This window comes from Haemaphysalis longicornis, unplaced genomic scaffold, assembly GCF_048455015.1.
Source record: "Haemaphysalis longicornis isolate Haplotype H1 unplaced genomic scaffold, Haemaphysalis longicornis Haplotype H1 scaffold_6, whole genome shotgun sequence".
Lineage (NCBI taxonomy): Eukaryota > Metazoa > Arthropoda > Arachnida > Ixodida > Ixodidae > Haemaphysalis > Haemaphysalis longicornis.
In genome coordinates, this window is record NW_027526407.1 from 96,083,242 (window position 1) to 96,104,274 (window position 21,033).

Here is a 21,033-nt window from a genome sequence, read left to right on the forward strand (position 1 = left end):
TTCCGGGGCTAGCCTTCAGAGCCAATTCATCAAATACGCAGAATAGGCCATGCGTAGTGATTACCATAGAGGAAAAGCGGTGTGGATCGCTAAGTGACTGCGAATCGAGAGAGCTATCAAATGTTTGCTCAACAGTGAAAACTTGAAAGAAGTAGGTGTTCAGTGTTTCAGCGCATTCGGCAACAGGCAAGGTTTTGCCATCATCACTTGTGAAGGGTGGGGAAGTGTTATTCTTTAAATTAACATTTCAAAATTTTTAAGGTCCCTTTTTAAATAGTTAGGGAGCGTTTAGAACTCATTTATGGCCTTTTGAATTACATCTGCACTCATTTTGGATGTACTCTTGTATTTAGGCAAGTCATGGGGTCGCTCGTTTTCGTCGTTTTCTGGTATGCTCTTTTTTCTTGTTCAAGCTAGTGTTTACTTCTCGAGTAAACCAAGGATCATTTACGTTTTCGCTTATTGCTAGTTTAAGTAAACACCAATTAGGCTGCTCTGAACAATTGGCAAAGTCGAGCTAAAAGACTTCAGGGAAGCTCGGCAAGAAACCATTTAGTTTGTCATTGTCGGTTTGGCTGTAGCTAAAGTTATGTTTCTTTACTTAAGATTTGTCGCTACGTGGTAGCGGCAATGAACAATGTACGGCATTATGGCCACTGATTTTGTCCAGTATGTTTGTTTTAGAAAGCCCTGAGTGATTTATGGGTACAACATCGAGTATGTGGCCGCCACCCGTCGGTTCATTTACAAAAAAAGTTCCTTCTTTATTGCAGCCGCCCCTTTCCATAGGGGTGATTTCCCGTTCAAGCCGGATGAACTTCCCAGGGTTGTAGTCCCGCACAAGGGCCGAGCAGTCGCTTGTACCTATTTTATTCGTAGATTCCCGGTGCCACCAAGGCTCACGATGCGCATGGTGACTTCCACAGCCACGGTGGACGCCCAACTCGCAACCGCCTGTGGGAGGGCAGTCCGTCGGACTCTTTCACCTCCCGGCAAGGCGGTGTTGTAGAAGGCCGGGTGGCCCCGCTAGGTGGACAAGGGTCAGGGGCCCCTTGCAAGGGTAAAGGCAGCTTTCCAGGCGTGAATTTCCCTTTCAAGGGTCCGCACTCAACCAGGGATGCCTGTACCCATTGAAGAAACCGGTGGGTGACCGGCGGTACACAGATTCGAACCCGGTACCTCCGCATACGAGGCGAGTGCTGTACCTCTGAGCCATCGCTGCGGTCTACATGCTACGACTCCTTCTACCGGGGCATTTCCTCACAAAGTCGGGTAACTTCCCACCACGAGATCTTCGGTTCAGGAGGTCCTTGTACCAATGTTACTGTTTGGTGCCCAGCGGTACCGAAGTACTTAGCACTTCCTTATACCCCATTGTACAAACCGGCGTGGTGTTACGGTTCCTCACCCTCCCAAACCCGCCCAAAACCTAAAAACATCCCCAATAAAGTTTCTAGCTGAATTTCCACATGGTCGAAGCGAACTCCAAGCAGCAGGCACCAATTGGCGCCGTATACCACGAACGTTAGGCCTACGGAGTCCACACCTGAGAGAGAGAGAGAGAGAGAGAGAGAGAGAGAGAGAGAGAGAGAGAGAGAGAGAGAGATCATTTTTAATGAGCCTAAATATGGGAGTGGAACCCTAGTCCGGGAATCCATGTGTTGCCCTTGCCGTGTCATAAGGAGAGTCTGGTCCTCCGGTTGACAGCTGGTCAACACTGTCTCCCACAGCTCAGGAAAGGAACGGATGGTAGGGCTGGGTTGTGAGCGCATTCTACAATTATGTGATGGAGGGTACGTAGTTGTGGAAATAATTTGCATAGAGCGGTGTACTCTGTGGGAAACAATAAATTCATTCGAACCGGGTGAATGTCCATGCCTGCTTGTAATTGTCGAAGTGTTATTTCCTGAGTTTCGCTGAGGGATGGGTGAGGGCACGGGAATGTTTGTCTCGTGGTCCGGTAAAATTGAGTAGTTTCCTAATAGGTGAGATGTTGCTGTGGGTATTCTCGAAAAGTGGCGTTTGCCTTCTGATTAGACGCACTGGCAGTGTTTGATTGGCCAACCCATCACAAGAAAGCTTCGCATTCAACCATCGTCGTCGGTAGACGGAGAAGTGTGTGATTTTTTATGCTTGTTTCCCTATATTGGACGCTCGAGAAGGCGACAGTGGACAATGAACATTAATTTCCGCACTTGGCTTGTTGAACTAAGCCAATGAATCGCATTTGGTTAAGCAGTTTTATGGGACAATTTGACGGATGTGTTCAACTGTTCGCACCTTGGTAGCATCCTAAACAAAAGCAATTTCGCTTTGGCTGCTGTAGATAGGACGTGCACGTCTTATTTTGAAATTGTTTTGCATTTATGCAAGAATATATGGTGCCTATACTTTCTACGCGGGAAGCTTAGAACGTTGTGTCGACTGCCTGTTCTAGGCGCCTGAAACGCGCTTTTTTAATTCCTAACATTCGGCCTCTAGTTGTAAGCTGGGACAAGCTAGGAGGCTTCTCGAAAGGGGCTTCATGAATCAGGCGTCACCCGGTCAGATCAGCTAAACTAGACTAATAGTCCTTTTGCAACAAAATATAGGCACCCGCCACGGTGGCTCAGTGGCTAAGGTGTTGTGCTGCTGAGTACGAGGGCGCGGCTACAATTACCGGGCGTGGCGACCGCTTTTCTGATGGAGATGAAAAGCAAACACACCAGCGTGTTCGAGATTTGGGCGCACGTTAAAGATCCCCAGGTGGTCAAAATTAATCCGGAGCCCTCCACTACGGCGCGCCTCAGCACCTGCATGGCGTCGGCACGTTAAACCCTACAATCGATCAATGAAATGTAGGCAGGAGGGTTGCAAGCTGGGCTAGTTTGAAAGACATTCTTGGATAAAACCAGCGCGAACTCAGACGAAGATGAAGGAAGTGTACCACAAGGACAGCCGCTGTCCTTGTGGTACACTTGTGGACCAGCGGCTGTCATTGTGGTACACTTCCTTCGTCTTCGTCTGAGTTCGCGCTGGTTTTTTATCCAAAAATGTAGGCAAACTGCGGCTGTCCTTTTTAAGTCTGCGCAACTAAAAGGCGGCATCTCCGAAGTAAAGTTTTTTGTTAACAACTGCTGCCCAGCGACAGGAAAGTTTTCAAGCTTCAGAACCAAACATTTGGTACTGCGATCTTGAAAAGTGCATTGAACTGAATAATTTAGCATTGGAAAAAGCTTCCGTGTCGCCCGAAATGTGGGGAGGAGAAACGAGACCGAATTTGAAAAGGCAAGCTGCAATCAGTACATCGATAAGTTTAGGAATTTCTTCATAAATTGTAAACAGTTAGTTCAGTGTGACGTACAAGCTACAAACAGTGCATGTTATGCATCTTACGTAGGAGCCACTCCTACTAAAATGCTCCAAAGGATGCAAGGGGCCCCTAATTGAAGGAAGCCTTCCTGTACCAAACGCTCAGCTGTCACATTTAGGTGCTTACGCATTGCGTTTTATCCCCAGTTCAAGATTCACCTTAAGTGTTTTTATTGTGCCATGAGGTCCTTGGAATTAGCAAACGGCCAGGTATGAGTGCGCCGAAAAAAACGGAACGGGCACCTAGTATAACGCAACCAAAGTCCCCCAACTCTATCTCCTCAGCCTAAGATTTTTAGCATTTGGTAGACAAGAGATCGACTGGAATCTCCATCATCACTCAGTAAAAGCAATTTAAAACCTACGATCGCTGCCACACCGTCGTCTGCTTGTCTCGGCAAGTACTGAAAACGCGTTTTTTGCTGCTATATTTCCACCCGAACAGCCGCGCAAAGCGGACGTAACAGGTCTCTACAGACGTAGAATCTCACTTTTCCGTGCCTGCTGCTTCGTGCGGCAGTATTGTAAAGTAGCAGCAGGACGGATTTTATCACAAATTGGACGATCCTAAGAAGGAAAGCTACCGGACATGAGTTGTATGTTGTTCATCCTAGCTGCTACGCGACCACCGCTAACACTCCCTGGCCAAAGTAGAGTGACTTGGTCGCGTGGATGCAGCAGGGATTTTTATCAAGACATGACCAGAATGAAGAACCAGTCGGGGCAGGAAGCACCGCCTTGGTCACAGTTCAAAACACGTTCGGCATTCATGGTTTTAATGTTACCCACTGAGTAGGTCACTTGGTGTCTGATCGAAAGTCGATCGTAAGGGAGTTGCAGCGCAGCAATCCAACAAGCTCTGCGTTCTGTTCGTGGAACTATAGGATGAGGCGATTTGCCGCTACAGAATTCGTCGCCGAGCACGTATACCGTGCCACATCCCCATGTGCATTGTAGGCTTTCTTGTGAAACATGCCGTGGTGTTACCAGGATTTCATTACATTGTCTTTTTTTGGCAAACATTTAAAACTCACTGTTCACAGCGGTATTTTGATGTAATAATGAAGCTACGCGGTTTTACTCTTCCACCAAGTTGGCAAAATGTTGCGAAAGTCTTTTCTACCCAGAGCGATGAGAGCGTCCGACACTTCATCGGGCAGGTACACAAGGGGAAACAAAACAGCTGTACTGGCACTGACGGGCGTGGGATACCCCGTCTTGGGGTGTGTTTCACGCACAGCTGCGAGCATGACGTCCACGACTTCCTGGATGTTGTCCCTGTTGAGTACATCGAAGTATTCTTTCGAAGTGCGAAACCAGTCGTCTATCTCCTCTTGCGTGAAGTCTTCGGCCACTTCAGGGTTCTTCTTTCTCAGATCTTCCATGGTAAACCTTGCAGAACTCAACTCGGCCGTAATGTTGGTTCTGCAAGAACGTTGGCCAAGCGGAAAAAAGGATGCGGTCAAAGAAATGAATCTTTGTTACCTTATCACGTGTTGCATTTCCTGCATCCGCAAACAGGCCACAGGTTATTTTGAATGAAAACAGCGGAAACTAAGGTTCAAAATCACTGAAATAAAACAAGGCAAGAAAGAGTTTTGGTTTTATTAATTCCGTGCTTTTACCGCATCATTACTATCATTTTTTTCTTTGAATGACAATGTACCAACTAATCTGTCACTGAACTCCTGCGCGATTCATGATCTAGGCTGCCATAGTTACTGACTATTTAAGCTATAGAACAGCGGGTTTGAGGCGCGGTCTGTTTTTAACGTGTTTTTGATCCCACACATATAGGCGCTTTAGCTTCGTAAAAACAAGGTGCATATTTCGCAACTACAAACACCAGTCTTGATAGCAGTTTACAGCGGCCAAAATCCTGTAATAGTATATACATTGTCCCCAAGTAACACTAGACCGTCTATTTACATCTAAATACTCTGTCTGCGCCCACGCAAGCGCGTACTTTTTGAAAAAAAAAGACAATTTGGAAAGCATATACGGTGAATGTAGCACAAAATTTTATGAAACATCCCCCTCGCGAGGGGCACGGTCAAATGCAGAGCATTTTCGGGGGTCGCACGACGTTAAGTAGGTTGGGTTACGTTAATGTTGTTGCAGTTGGTTGTTATTGTTGTTGTTGTTATAATTATTATTGTAATTATAAAGGAGTCGTAATTAAGTGGTCACGTGACATCATTTATTAACTGGTTCGAAAGAAATTGACAGCGAGAGCGAACGCCGAGAACCGCCCCATCACGGCACGACCGCGCCACGACCACGTCACGACTACGTCACGATCACGCCACAACTGTTGTTGCTCCCGCGCCAAACTACGACGAATGCGCACCCCACCTGTTGCTGAATGCGATCCGAGCACGCAGAGAACACGCGAGGAGCAGCGGACAGCAGGCGAGGAGGAGTGGGGGAGAGGGAGCACCTGGAACGGCTGTTGCGGACGAGGCCGCGCGCTCCCGTTTGACTTCGGCGCTGCGAAGCGCAGCCGCGGCGGAGAGGAAGCAGACCAAAAGCAGACGACGCAGGCGACGCGCCTCCGTTGTCATAGCAACGCGGCGCATGCGCAGAGGAGTGGGGGAGATAGGCGCACCCGGAACGGCTGTTGCGTACAACGAGGCACGCCAATGCCGGGTGACATCGTGAGTTAAAGAAATGCTCTGCATTTAAAAAAGATTTTTGTATGGCCATCGAAGTGCATCAAGGTGAAAACATACTCTGGTTAAAAACAATGCTTTAGAGTATTTCCATACCTTACTTGCTCCGTTAGTTGCCGCCCTTACAAGCTGCTAGGAGGTATAGAAAATGCGGGTACTTGATAAAATAATGGAAATTCGCAAAGCGGAAGACCATTACGTCGATCTACACCGCAAATAAATTATTTGTGAAAACCGAGATTTCGGCGAAACGTGGATACAAGATGAAGAAACTGGTACTCAAAAATGAGTACAAAAAACAGACGTACCTACATTACAAACTCGCCCCAGCTTCCGCTCGTGCAACATATCTAAATGCCGAATGGGTGCATGCAGATCACTTTAAAAGTATGGGTTGATTATTTAAAATAGTTGTGTGTAGTAACAGCAGCAATACCCATCGGCGATGACGAACATTTTCTACTGCAGTAGCGGTGTGGGCTGCCCGAAGAATAATTAGTAAAGGAATTTAGAATATCCCTTCTGGGTTCCCGATGCTGAGTAAACTGCACAATTACAGCCAGCGCGAAAACGGCGGGAGCACAACAAAGAAACATGCAGCGCGTTTTAATTGTGCTGCCGTGCTTTTAGCGCTTCCTTTAATGTCATTTATTAAACAAGTAACTGGTGGCGGGTGGATATTTTGAGAGCACGGCAAAGAGGACGGGGCAGCAGGCAAACAAACCTGGATGAAGTTTTAGAAATCCTTGTTTTTAGTGGTCACTTCATTCCAAAGTTATGTTAGCGTTAAGACTTACTTGTAGGCCTGCGGGATAACCGAGATGATGTCCACGTTCTTGCCTCGGCACTCCCGTCGAAGCCCGTCCAGCATGGACACAAGCGCGTGCTTCGTGAAAGAGTACGGTGTCCCCATGGGCATAGTGACATAGGCTGAAACAACAGAAATGTCCCGGCCTAAATTCAGTCTTACATATTCAAAACAAAACCGGCACACGATGGTTCATTCTTTTTTGAGTGAAAAACCAAAATATATTACGCTGAATTGGAGCAAGCATAGAACTTCCCAGAATTTCACAAACCATCAACCCTTAATGCGGCTACAAAAAAATTTTATTATATGGTGTACAGGTCAATCGTAGTGGAACAGCGCATCACCCACTTTGTCACAAAAGGAATACTTGGCTATTCAAACTTTCAACTTATATTTAGGCAAAGTGTGCCCGTTTTTGTCTCCGAGACGAACTGTCTACGTTAAAATAGCCTCTCTGACCTTTCGTCCACGTAATCAAAAAGGCTTTACGACAAACAGTAGCCAGACTTTTCTTCGGGCTTAGCTGGTTTTAATAAAGATAAAGAATTATTATTTTTTTAAGCCAGGTGTCTTGGACAATTTTTAGACAGTTTGGGGGTCAATTTTATTTCCTTTTTGTCAGCTCGACAGTTTGCACAGCTAAGCGTTTCCATGTGCAGCTACATTAAATGTCATCAGCAACGGCGGCAGTTTTTTGAGGTTTAATACTCCTAGCTGTAGCCCGTCTTGTAAACTAGAAAGCAAAAAAAAGACCACTGTGCAAAAAAAAAAAACCTCTCTACCGACATTTGTAGCACCGAAACGGCCCCGAAACCATTTATTGGCTGTGACGTGATAGCACATATATGCCTAGGTGTATTGTTCGACGTTTCGTTGATTGTGCACTGAGCGGCTTGGGTCCCGGCTGAGACGAGCTTTACACGAGCGCCTCTGCCTCGCTGCACGACGCAGCATTCAGCAGCGATGCAGGGGTATCAGCGCGGCACTCGTTAGCGCTGACAACGCCTAAATGGGTGATCGGCAGTTTGGCACTGTTGCTATTGCATTCAAAGCTCAAACAGGGTGACACGTATTAGCATTTTTGTAAGGTTCGCCGCAATTTATTTGTGGAATGCAGCTTGACAAGCCGGTATTGCCAGTAACCTTATTAATTTGGGAACAGTAAAAACTAAACATCCTGTTTTGTTTTGGTCAAATCTCTGCTGTGTGTATTTGCATATTTTTGTGCTCTTTTAGAGGGACGTTTTTTGCTGTTTATTCTTCTGGGTAATTGCACATGACGTGTTTGCTGTTTTTATTTCCGTCAAAAACTGCGTAATGTCAAAATACACATTGTGCTTGCCTACTAATAGATTAACTTCTGTCCGGTATCTCATTTACAAGAACTTATAGGGACACTAAAATTAGAATATGAAGTTATAAGATCATTGTCTTGAGTGGCTTTGGGCGACCGCACCCTCTACAAAAACGTGTCCCGTCGCTGTACTCACTTTAGTTTAAACCCCTTTTAGAAAGGTTGCGATTCTTGAAGTACAGAATAAGGTCCGCATTGATGCTTGCATGTATTGTTTATTCCTATTTAAGACCATGAAAAGTCTGTGTTGCAGTGTTTTCAGATTCTTGATATCTCCTTAATATACCAGCGTGAACTACCTATTTTTCTTGCTAACGGCGACTACTTAAGATCGCGTACTTTAGCCGGCCCATAAAGCGGATGGCGATGTTCCGTGGCAATATGCTGCACATGGCATAGGTAAGTACATTTATCGTGCACAACCTAAATAATCCGAAGGGATTGTGCTTACGCTTTCGCCAAAACTGAATAACATTTATCCCCTATTAGTAATTGAACTCTATCTCAGAAAACTATTTTTCAATTGTTCACACAAGCAACTTGGTCGGCGCGGAGGATCCAGATGTTTATTACAAGTTCCTTATAAGGGTCTATTTGCGGTTTCTCAAAAACACTGGCTGCAGATTTCCCAAAACACTTTAATTACCAAGGGACGTACGCGTACAAAAGCAAATATTTATAATTTGCTACCTCGCTCTGCTCTCCAAATTTGGTGTTTTGTTTTAATGAAGAAACAGAACATTTGTGTCATGTTTAATAGACACCTAACAACAACCGACTACGTCGGTTGTTGCCTCTAGCATGCCGGCTCTAGAAGGCATCAAAACTCGGCTGAACTGTTCAGATTGTCAGTCCTCTCAATGTCCTTCGTAACGTTCCCCTCATCACGCCCCGCGACACAACTCTGCGCTCAGCCTAGCACTGGCGGTAACATCTTTCGGGGAATGCCGGCGAATGTCTTCATGGTCGCGGGCGGGCGGCTCGCCAGCAGTTGAAGGAGGGTAGGGTAGAGCTGTCGACGAGCCGCACAGCATACGAAGCGACCCCGACAAACAACCCTTTTGTGAACGTTGTTTGAGCTTTTCCCGTTGCTAAATTTATTTATCGTTTCAATGAATCACATGAAAAGCCGCAAGCTCTCTGTTGTGAATCGTGTTCATATTGTAACGGTGAACTCACACGTTGAGGGTTGTACCAGGTGGAAAGAGAGAGTTTATTCTAAAAGGCGAACTTGTGCCCGACAGCAAGCCAGTCCAAGTAAGCTTCGACTTCTTTCTCGTCTTCCTCCCTTGGCCCCCAAGCGGCCCGAAACCTTCTTCTTCTTCTTTGATGCATTATCAAAATCCCTAACAGGATTCCACTGAGAACGGAATCAACCTTACAGTCGTGGCAATATTCATGGGATGTCTGCTGATTCGCGCCTACGATTAGGTCTCTGCTTTTGGGGGATTTTTTTTGTTAAAATTGACAGGAAGCTCTTTCTGTATTTATTTTTGTTGCAAACATTTGTCATTATTTAAGATTTATTGATACAATTGAACCTCGTTAACTCGAAATCGCATAATTCCAACCAAAGGACAATTCGAACTGGTCCATCGGTCGCGGAAAAGGGATGTGTATTTGAGTAGGGGAAAGCTTTCGTTAATTCAAACCTGAAATACGTGCCACGGCTACTTCGAACAATATTGCCCGTCCGAACAGAAAACATTTCGTGAAATTCTTGCCGAAGGTCAAATTTCAATGCATCACTTGCCTCGTCAGCCTCATATTGAAGGCGTTGCTACCTTCGCTCTATGGATCGTAGCCCTGAAGTGCACGCCGGCTTCTTCGGGTTCGCATCTCGAGAAAACCTTTGCGTATGCTACACTTTCGCAGCACGTAATTATTGAAAGTCAATTCCGATGAACGTGCAATATCTTCTAGTTAATCGTGCACATGTTTCTAATAAAAGTGGCGTGCGCTATACCTCAAATCAAATCAAAGGTTGAACTCGACAGGCTAGTTCGAACTCTGGATAATTCAAACAATTTTTCTATCGTCTCTGAGGTCGTATTAACGAAGTTCTGATATAGTAAATACAACGGTTTCCAAATTTTAGTGCTGAATTTAGCGGCATTGTGAGGCCCAAGAACATTAAAAAAAGCGCCAATTTACCACGGAAACACAAGAATTCACAAAACAGGTTTATTTTCCGCAATATTTGAATGATACGCACAGAGCCGAGCACAAATACTTGATTACAAAATGTACTTGTTACCACCCCACAGCTTGTTTTGTAGATGCAAGCATACTGAATTTGGAATGTATTTGTGGCTCGCGAGTGAAATAGCTCTCCTTTCTATTTACGACTGAGAGCATTGAATGTGTCCTTTCAGCGTCTTTGCTGGAAACGGGTCGAGCGAGAACGCTTAGCGCGTATGAGAGAGAACTGAACAGTGTGAAGTCAATACAACGCAGGCGCTCTCAAGAGCTCGTGTTTTTATTGCTCTGATTGTAAGAAAAATGTGTCATGAGGTGGTTAAGATGCTTAGATTGAAGAATGTCTGACTAAAAAATCAACGCTTAGGTTTCAAACTGAAGGTGCTGTTCATGACTCATGTTTGAACAATTTAAACTCTCAGGAGAAACGGAAACTTAACGTATTTCTTTTCCTCAGTGCGGTGGGCTTGAAAGAGGGCAAAGGAACCCCAACTATGGCCGCTGTCTGCTCGCACTTACCGTCCGCCGCCAACATACAGCAGCCTCGACAGATAATCCGACATTTGAAAGTAGCTGACTTTATTTACGAAACAGCCATTAATAAATACAATGAGCAACAAGACTTATATTGGTCGTTTTCTTTCGTTTTTTGTGGCGGTGTTATCAGCAGCTCGAAGTTATCTTGCAAACGTAAACGAGGTATTAGAAAGCTGAAACAAGTGCAAAAAAAAAAAATCTAGCTTTTCAAATCCCAAGTTTACCTATCACTACCCACTCATTAGTTAGAGCATGCAGAAACTGTGCCCGAGAGCGCAAACGTTCACGTTTCAATAGCTTTTGAGAACTTCATGAGGGCTCCTTTATTCCAAAGGGCCTCTCAACCAATTTCTGTGAAAAACGCCGTGTAACGCCTCAGTGATGATATTTACCGTGGTATTCTGCGCCTTTCCTCGACTAGAGCTTCCGGTGGAGGAGGCCCTGGAAATTTATTTCCTCATGCATAAGCATTGCGAAATCCTCTCTTCAACCGAGTGGAGGAAAGACTGAGAATACCGCCCTTAGACTCTGATGACATTCGGTTCGGTTCAGAGGCCGTGAAATCGCCCGTGTAGCAGGCGTATAAACATATACAATGCAGCCAAATGAATTTTCAAACCGAACACTGTAGGAGCCTTTTAGAGCATAACAACGTTTTTCTTATACCTTTTCAGTATCCATGGCAAAATGTGACTTTTTTTTACTAAAGCCTTCGATTCTTTAAATCACGACATACTTTTTGCAATATAAATGCGTTAGGTGTATGTTGGCCAGCGCTTTCCCTAACACGCAATTACGTGATCGAACACGCGTGGTCTCTATTTCTGATACTCGTTCCTGCCCTAGACTAACCGAAATTGGAGAACCACATGGTTCAATTTTGGGACATATTTTATTTCTTGTATACATTAATGACCTTCCAGACCAAATGCAACATTGTACTCGTAGTTTTTACGCTGATGACACGACAATTTATTCTTCTAACACATGTCTGGATTCCCCAATTTCTCACCTCAATGCTGATGCCGCTAAAGTTGTTAAATGGGGCAGTGATAATATGCTGAATAAGTTTGGCACTGAATCATATTTTGTTATTTTTTCATCTCCGCTTAAAACCTTTCCTGGAAAGCCTTTCATATGCCTTGGGCCGAATTTGCTTCATGCTACTGACCATGCCACATTTGTCGGCGTTGAACTCGACAGGCATTTGAAATTCACCAGTCACATATCTTTATTAACCCCTAAAACGGCGTATGGCCTGAGAATACTAATTAGAGTCCGTCACTATCGTAACGAACGCGTATTAGTGTCAGTTTACTGTGCATTCTTTCACAGATATATCTCATATTGCATTTCTTCTTGGGGCAACACATATCAAATTCACGTGGCACCTTTGCAGCACACAAAAACCAACCTTTAAGAATAATCATTTACAACATTTTTTCATGTAATGCGTTAACAATTCTCCGCAGATTTATTATTTTGTCAATTGGTGATTTATATCAATATTATGTTTGCGTCCTAACTTATAAATTTTGTCAAGGAAAATACCTATTTCGTTATTACGTAAAGACCAAACCCCACATATTGATTCCACTCGATTCTCATACCAAAACAATTATCTTTATTAAAATCTAGGAATAACAATGGCTAACTAACTGCGAACTTTTTGGCGAATTCATTCTGGAATTCGATACCCCCAAACCATTAAATCCTGTCCTTCGATTAATTCTTTTAAGAGGCAGTTTCACCGGATCATTTTGGCATAACAATTGTTTTGATGTACTTGGATATGTGGTATGTGGATGAATATCCACATTTAATTACATTTTTGTATAATCGTTTTGATTTTTACTAACGATATATAGCTTGATTGTGTAATCATGTTCTTTGTGTTTTTTGAATTTTTACTGCTGTTAACCGCATTAGGTGTACTTTTCGTTCGTAATTGTTGGTAGGAAGTCCCTACCCAGTCTATGACTATGGGACCTCCTAGAGGTATTTATGCGCGGTACCATTTCAACTGAAACAATAAACTGAAACTGAAACTGAAACTGAAACTGAATCAAAGCTTACCGAAGCCACTTGTAACGACGACAAGTCGGCCCTTTGCCTTTCGCAGCAGCGGTAAAAATGTCTTTGCAACTCGACAGGTACCCAGGAGGTTGACATCGACCACTTTCTTCACAGAATCCATTGATATCCACTCGAGGAGGCCATCGTTTCTGATGCCAGCGTTGCACACGACTGCCCAGAGAACTGCAGAAAGGACGCGTGGAGATTCATAAGCGTCAATAGATAGCAGCCTGTTGACCCACCAAGTATTTCAGCACTTTACTAAGCGCTAGATATACAAAAAATGGGGCAGCATGCACTGCTGGTGCAAGCTTGGAGAAACAGCACCGCTGGCGGCTCCGCTCCCTTCGTCGGAGACCTGGCTGTTGGTTGCACCTTACGTGGTTTTCCTGACTTAACGCTGAAAAGTCTCCATGACTGGCAGGCCCAGACCCTTTTGTCTGCAGGCTTTCACATCTCTCCCGAAGCAGACCACAATAGCACGCGCTAGAAGCCGCAGCAATGATCGGCGTCTGTGCTCCCCTCTTCAGGCGAGAACGCACATGAACTGGAGAGGACAACGGCACGCGACAGATCACGCCACGAATGCCGGGAAGAGTGTTCTCGAAGGTCTAGCTGGCCGACGCCGGGCGCTGCTAACCAGGCGCATGCTCCAGTGCACTGGATAGTTTTTCTTTGTATTGTGTTTTCATCACACTGAACAGCGAAATTAAAAGCTGAACAAGCTCTGCTGTTACAAAGGGTTGCTGGATGCGGGGAACGTTCCCCGAGCTGTGCCAGTTTAGAAGCTACAACTCGACTAACTCGTCTAACTGTGCAACCAACTCAATGAAAGCTTTTTGGTGTAAATATATCATAATTCCAAATAGTAATTAGGGCCTGCAGTTAGTTTTGTATTGGAAAATTAAGGAATCGGGAATTTTACTCCAGAATATTTTTATCCTTGCTTCAGACGCAAATAAATATTGTGCCACATAGTGAAGTTTTCGAGATCGCCATGCTTCTTTTAAAGGAAGTGCTAAAAACTATTTATTTACAACACATCGGTATTACTAGCCTATATACCGGACACCGAAACATTCACGAATATTCTTATAGTACGACACAATTCAAGTTGCCATTTCTACAAAAAACTATTTTATTTATTGGTGGCTCTCGTAGCTATTTCTATAGAAGCGAACAAACAAGACGATTTGAGTTTATAACTCTATTCTTGCACGAAGGGGGACATATTATGAATAAACTTTTCTCTGCGTTTCAGGATTCCGCGAGTCCCACCTGCCTGTAGCTTTAAAGCGAAAACCATGGTTCTACCCTTTATTGTCATTCCCTATACAACGCGTCGCTGTAATTGACGAAGGGATCAGATCAATAAATATTTGAAGTTATTCATTCATTCCACTGTCTCGCAATTCGCTGACTCACTTTTTGCTACGTAACTTACCGTTGCGAATCTCTTACTTGCAATATAACTCGGCAATGAGTAATCCAGTGATTTTAAAGTAATTGTAAAACACACATGACTTTTCGCGAATGCAACGCTGTTCGGCAGAAGTCAAGGTACTACTGCTGACTGACCGTTATCAATAGGAATTGTTGATTATGTGGAGTACACTGGTAAAAACTTGGTCAAACACTGGCAGTGCATCTTCTTGACCGAATCACTTCTGATGTTTTTGCATTGCAGCCATATATCACTTATTATTAACCGTTCATCCATAACGAAAAACGAACGTATCTAATTGGCGCTGCACTGTTCGTTAACATGCGCTTAATTAAATACAGCTTGGATATTAGCCGATATTTGTTTCTTGAGTTTGTCAAGGATGATTGCCATTTATGCCATACTTGACTCCACTTCTGTGCTTCCATTGGGTTTTTTATGCTAAGTGCCCCTGACCCTGGCCTCTGCAAGAATCCTAATATTTGCTTAGCGATGGACTTTATGTAAAAAAACAAGTCATTCAATGCTAAATAGACACCGGAGTTACGCGAGTACAACACTCTCTACACTTGACATGTACCGTAGAGAGCTGCGGAAATGTTTCACTAGCCTATATTTTCTCACTTCCGGTCAATATTAGCGCAAGTGCGCATTTCTTTTTTGAAGTCCCTTCACAAAATGGCATCCGCCAGCCCAAAAAAACGTGCGAAGCATTACCGAAACCACAACATTTGGCTGGTTTTATTAAATAAAAACATAGCCTGCATTTGAAAACCGTTGCAGCTGGTAAATGTGCGACATAAGGTAGTGTTCAGTACTTTCAGCTTTTCAAGTCAGCATATGTTTCAACTCAGCATACGTTAAGCCACCTTTTAAGGAGGAATTATAAAAGGAAGTGGAAAAAAGAAACTCCCGGCGACATCCTCTGACTGTCGCTTATTGGAGCACGGTGGATAATTAGGACGGTTGGTTGTCGTGCATTACGGAAAACCGCGCGAAACAACCGAGACAAGTTTAGGGGAAAAAGCAAACAGCAGAGGACAGGACAACGCCTACTTACCATTAGGTTCAATTTGCTATAAAAATGCTTTCTCATTTGAAAAATTCGCAGTTACCAATAACAGTTCGGGCTACACGAGCAATACTTTGTGCCATAAAATTCGAAATTAGCATTTTGTTCAATAAAAATGCAATCTCTGCCCTTGTCTATTGGCGAAGGGTTGCTTTCAAAGCCGCATAATTGCTCAGTCTAAGCGGAATCGCATCCTGAAAGCCTTCTAAAGAAATCGGGGTTACGAAAGCGGCGATTTTCGGTCCGCAGAAGAAATCATATATCCCACACGTTAGCCACACACAAGAAATAGCGCGGCAGTACAAACGCACTCCTTCTTTTTATGCCGGCGGCAACGAAACGTTTTAAATTTCCTTCCAATCGAGTGCAGCAGCTATTTCCTCAATACACCACGTTTCCGTGCCGGCAACACCACACTCACTTTTCGACCCAAGGTCGGCCTTGATAGTCGTCGCGGCATCGTTCACTTCCTTATCACTGCAGACGTCGAGTTGAAGGACTTTCACCTCGGCAATCTTTCGAAGCTCTCTGGCTCCGTCGCTGTTTCCGTCCAGGCAGCCCGCGTATACGTGAAATCCCAGCCTCGCCAGATTCTTCGCAAGAAGGTGGCCGAAGCCTGTATCACAGCCTTGAATAGAGAGCCAAAATAGGTGAACACTTAATGAAACAAAAAAAAAAGATCAACGAGGTCTGTGGTAAAATGACGACGGTTCCAGAACGCGAAGCTTTTTAAAATAGAGTCCAACACCACAGCAATCAACCCCTAAACGACGGACACACATCAAACCAGAGAAGTTATTTCTTATTGGGACGGTTTACTGCACTGCGATTGTGCTCTCTACGGCGCTTTAATGATACGGGCTTTCCCTACCGTTCGCCCGTCGTCGTCCTTAGACGGAGAGGCGACTTTTCTGTTTTATTTTACACGTACAGGTGGACCCAAAAAGTAAACGGAGCATGGGTTTGACATTTCGATGGGATTTTTCCGGCATGTGCCTGCCCAACAACCTCTATGTGACTTTTCAAGAAAGTCATTTTAAAATAGAATCGGGCCACGCATATTCCACTTTTACTGGCAGCCGCTTAAAATAAACTTTATTCTAATTTCACGAAGCCGTGCTCCGTTTACATTTTGGGGCACCTCTACAGTAACGGACACATGTAATGAGAACACAAAAATATGAACCACAACACACAAAATCCAGGATTGTGGATAGGGGACATGAAATAATGGCTCGCTACTCGTATATTTCAAAGAGGACACATTTCAATCTTTGTTACTGTAATCAATCTAAGCGACAATTTCACTTTCACGGACAGAAACAGCGCTAGTCGTGTGTTCTGTTGATTATCTTGGTGTTCGCGCCTCCTTTGCCCATGAGTGAATAGGCACCCCTCCCCAATTCCAAGCTGGTTCCACCGTGCGGAAACTGCGTGTTCGGATAGACAACGGCCTTGTAATGCAAGCTCACTGGGTTAGATCCGGTCACGGGAAGCGTTTTAACTTTTCTTCCCTCCACCCACAATCAACAGCACGGTCAGAGAAAGCTGGCTTTCTTACAACGCGTTTTCGGTGAACTACAGATGACATAAGTTAGAGGCTAAAAGCTTCGCTTTAACAAGTAAGAATGTGACTTTTGGATGCAAGCAAACTAGCTTAGTCTTGCGAACTCATGCACCGAGATTGAGCTGATCAGGGTGCAGTCGACTCTTTGCTCGTTGCAGACCTGTTTACAATTAACAGTTACGTACGAACCTTACAGCATTTGAAAGGCTCTGAAACAAGTATTAGTATCACCTAACCTGCTGAAGGCTGGAATCTTAAGTGCAGAGCACCTTACGGGCTCGCCTTTTCGTCGTAGTTCGCTCGCTGTTACGCTGCTCGATGTCAACCGACTGCCGCAATCAGGCGGCGTAGCCAGATAACGGATCCAAGTAGCGCCACGTGGCGTAGCGTAGGTGCGTAACACAGAGTCTCAAAAATTGAAACAGTTTATGAAGTCATAACCATTCGAAACTCGTAAACCACTGCGGCTTGTCATACATCTTCCCGTCGTATAGCGCAAAGGAAACTGCACGTACGTTTTAGGCAAAATATATGTGATTAATCAGCAACGCCCGCGTTCAATTAGTTAGAAATGCTCGTTGGGTCGATTTTTACGATAGCATACCAAAAAAGTGTAAGGCCAAGAAAAAAATGGCGCGTTCCAAACTTCGGAGTAATGCGCCGGAACGTTCGGTATGAAAAACAAGCGCAAAAAGAGCAGAACTTTCGCTGGCGCAGTTTCAGGCAGCGGGTACGCGTGCACTGCTAAGGCGGGAAATTTCAAATGCGTTGGACGAACATTCGTTCAATTCATCAGGAGAGGAGTGACACAGGCGGCGAAAAGCGGGATAGGTGGTAGCAGTGAGCGGATAACGGCACCACCGCCAATTATGTTGAATCACTGCTCTGCACTTCCCACAACTTTCACGTTGAGGGGAACGGCTTTTTTTTTAATACATCGGGCTTATGCAGATATCTGATAATAGGTCCCAGGGCCTTCACACGTTGGTATCTGGCTGCTATTTTATTTTACGTGCACTAGCTCGGATCAATGCTTCCTTCACTCGTATACTACTGACGAGTAATAATATGACCATCTTACAAAACTTTAATACTCCGCAACCTGCTTACATTTTGTTGTGATACCTATACCGAGTGCTTTAATTTGATATTAGCTTTATTCGTTTGCCATTCCCTGATCCCTTTTCTGGACGGCGTACCTCCTGACTCGTCGGAATATTTTTCGCTTCATTGCCCACGCATAGCATCAAGTTGAAATCCAACAGTTGAGCTGTTCTCGTCATTAATTTCTAACGTGATCGTCCACATACGTTGCCTCCTAGAGGGTCAATAAAAACCTGTTTTTACTTCACTCATGCGTGTGCCGTTCAGTCAATTCGTACAGTGTTGTGAATTTGACAAAACAACGCCCTATTCGCAGTTTGTGTCATTACGTAGGCAGTTTGAGTCATCATGTTGAAGAAAGTGGACTATTGGTCTCATCGCGACCGGGAGTGATAGAATTAACACTATAGTAAACGGCAGCACGGATTGTAAGCGGGCCAGATCGTACATATTTCTGAGGTTAACAGCGCGAAATAACGGGACGACAGAGGAGTACACTTACACAGGGCCATACATTGTTAGGATGTCATCGGATCTGCCTCTATCCACACGAATACAAAAAATACCCCTGGGACTCTCACCTACCTAATAACAGTTGAACAATATATATTTGAACCCACCGTATTTTAATAGTCGATCTGTCGGAAATAAATGCTGCCAAAGACTGTCTCTGCTTTTACCTATTCACACGTACCTCTTCTACTCCCCTCCATCCCCCCCCCTCCCGGTTTGTTTCGAAGTGCTAATAAGTCCACTTCAATATATATACCATTTCCTAAAGAAACTATGAATACGATTCACACGTATGATATGTAGATTTATTTTTCGCCTAACCTGCTTTTCCGGACCCAAGGATGTCGCAGTTTTGAGCTATCACAAGCGCTGTGGTCAATTCAAAAAGTAAAAAAGCGTGAACAACGCGCAAGCATAACGTCAGTGGTACCTACAAAGAAATATAGAAGTAGGTGTTTGCCAAGTTGGCTTCCTTACCTGTAATCAGAACCGCCTTTCCTCTACCGTCGACCAGTTTTACGAAGCACACAGCCCAGATGTACCGGGCGAGGTAATATGAGAGTGAAGAAACCAACACAACGAATCCAATCCATTCCGCCAGAAGTGCTGCACCGGGCACATACCCCCAGCACTTCCACAGAGTCACAATAAGCGCGACAAACAGCGTCCATGAAGTCCGCATCGCTGGCTTGAGCTTGAAGCCGCAATCCACTTAGTCGACGGGGTCGAAATCCGGTATTGGTCGCGCAGATGCAGTTGGAGCCTGGTATTGGGAAGAGAAAAAGTGCTACATCGGTTGAGACAAACGACGAAATGCAATAATGTCGTCAGGGTTAGTCTAATCGGTCGGTGAAAAGCAAAACACTCTAACAAACTGGTGACTTGTAAAACTTTACTAAAACCGTAACCTTAACACCTCGATGCCGACAGACCGAGCGCCTGCTAGGCGGACCGAGCTTACTGTGTATGTTGCCCAGTTCCTAACGGCTAAAACCACGACGCATATCAGAAAAAGATATCCAAGTCGAGGAGTTCGCAATTCACCCCATAGAGCGGCTTGTTTATGGCGCCCTCTTTCCTGCACTAACCTGTCCCTCTACTACCACAGAATACGCCAAGGCCAAACGCTTCCCGTTTGATTGCTGCAGCAAGACATACAAGTCCGCGAGCGTGCGCGCGCAGCGTATAATTATACGGGCATTTCCCCCTTACAAACCTTCGGAACGGCTTGGCTATCGCCACAGGCAAGTTACGCCACGAGCCAGACGTCGCACGCTGCCACGTCGGACGTAAAGACGCCGTATTTACGCGCTAATAAATTTTTCCAGAAGCGCGAAAACGACCGGAAGAAAGGAAAACCGACCTCAATGTGTTTTTGCCCCCTCCTTGGCCCCGTTTCTGCCCACTGGGAATAAAACTTATGCGCAAATTTCAAACAAAACAATTCGTGCCATTTCCAATAATCGCAGCTCCTCTTTCCGACACACCGCTTGAGGCCAAGATTTCTTCTTAATTAAGGGTGCGCGGCTGCGATGCCTGCTTGAGCTTCACAACTTCCTTCGCTCAAAAGTGGCCTTTGGGTATACCAATTCCGAGCGGCTGGCGTGCGTGTGCAGCCAGCCCGTAGCTAGTTGAGTGATGCTCAGAGTTGTTTGCTTTACTTGCCTTCCAAGGTTGTCTGCTTCAGTGCTTCGGCGACGTTCTGTGCTGCGAAATGTTTTCGTAAATCCTAATGCGGCACGTGCCGCACAAGGAAAGCGCGCGATCAGAATATAGAGTATACGAATGTTGGTCGGAAAGAGTGGCAGTCGAAGTAATCGCGAGGTTGAGGTAAACGGCCCGTCATATAGTTGCTCTTCTTTTATTTCGTGGGATGGACTGCAACGCATAGGTCCTCGTCAGGGAGTGTAAATGCGGTCAGGGTGTCCATAGCCCACTTCGCATTGCAACCAAATGTTATAAGTTACTGGTGCTGTACTCAGTTCCTTCTCGGCTTCGCAGAAATAACCTGCAAGCATCACAGAACTATTTTTACACGGTATTCCTACAATAGAATAGTCGCAAAAAATTGCTCTTCCTGTTGAGAAATGACGTTTTCCTATTCGATTTCCACTTCTCTCTAAAAGAAGCGTTGTAAAGCCTTATGTATAAATTTTGGTGCGCGTTCCAGGCACGATGCCCTCTCGTGGCGGCGTTAGTCGAACTTCTATGCAACAATTAAAGAAATTATCTTATTTAGCGCAAGCAAATCCCAGCGTTCTCTTTAATGCGTCTGTTCGTCTGTATCGGGTTTTGTCAGTCCATAAGGAAATGAATAAGAAACGCGCTCCTTA

At 44.8% G+C, this 21,033-nt stretch overlaps 1 protein-coding gene across 1 annotated transcript; it reads right to left on the bottom strand.

Annotated features, from left to right (window-relative positions):
• Positions 1 to 4,059: 4,059 nt before the first annotated feature.
• LOC144141062 (retinol dehydrogenase 7-like) lies at positions 4,060 to 19,812 on the bottom strand. The gene is made up of 6 exons (XM_077672571.1): positions 19,662 to 19,812; positions 19,178 to 19,463; positions 15,938 to 16,144; positions 13,001 to 13,183; positions 6,821 to 6,953; positions 4,060 to 4,776 (listed from the first exon to the last, which is right to left on the bottom strand). The coding sequence occupies exons 2-6, from the start codon at positions 19,380 to 19,382 to the stop codon at positions 4,419 to 4,421; spliced, it is 1,086 nt and encodes a 361-aa protein (XP_077528697.1). The 5' UTR covers positions 19,383 to 19,463; positions 19,662 to 19,812; the 3' UTR covers positions 4,060 to 4,418.
• Positions 19,813 to 21,033: the final 1,221 nt, after the last annotated feature.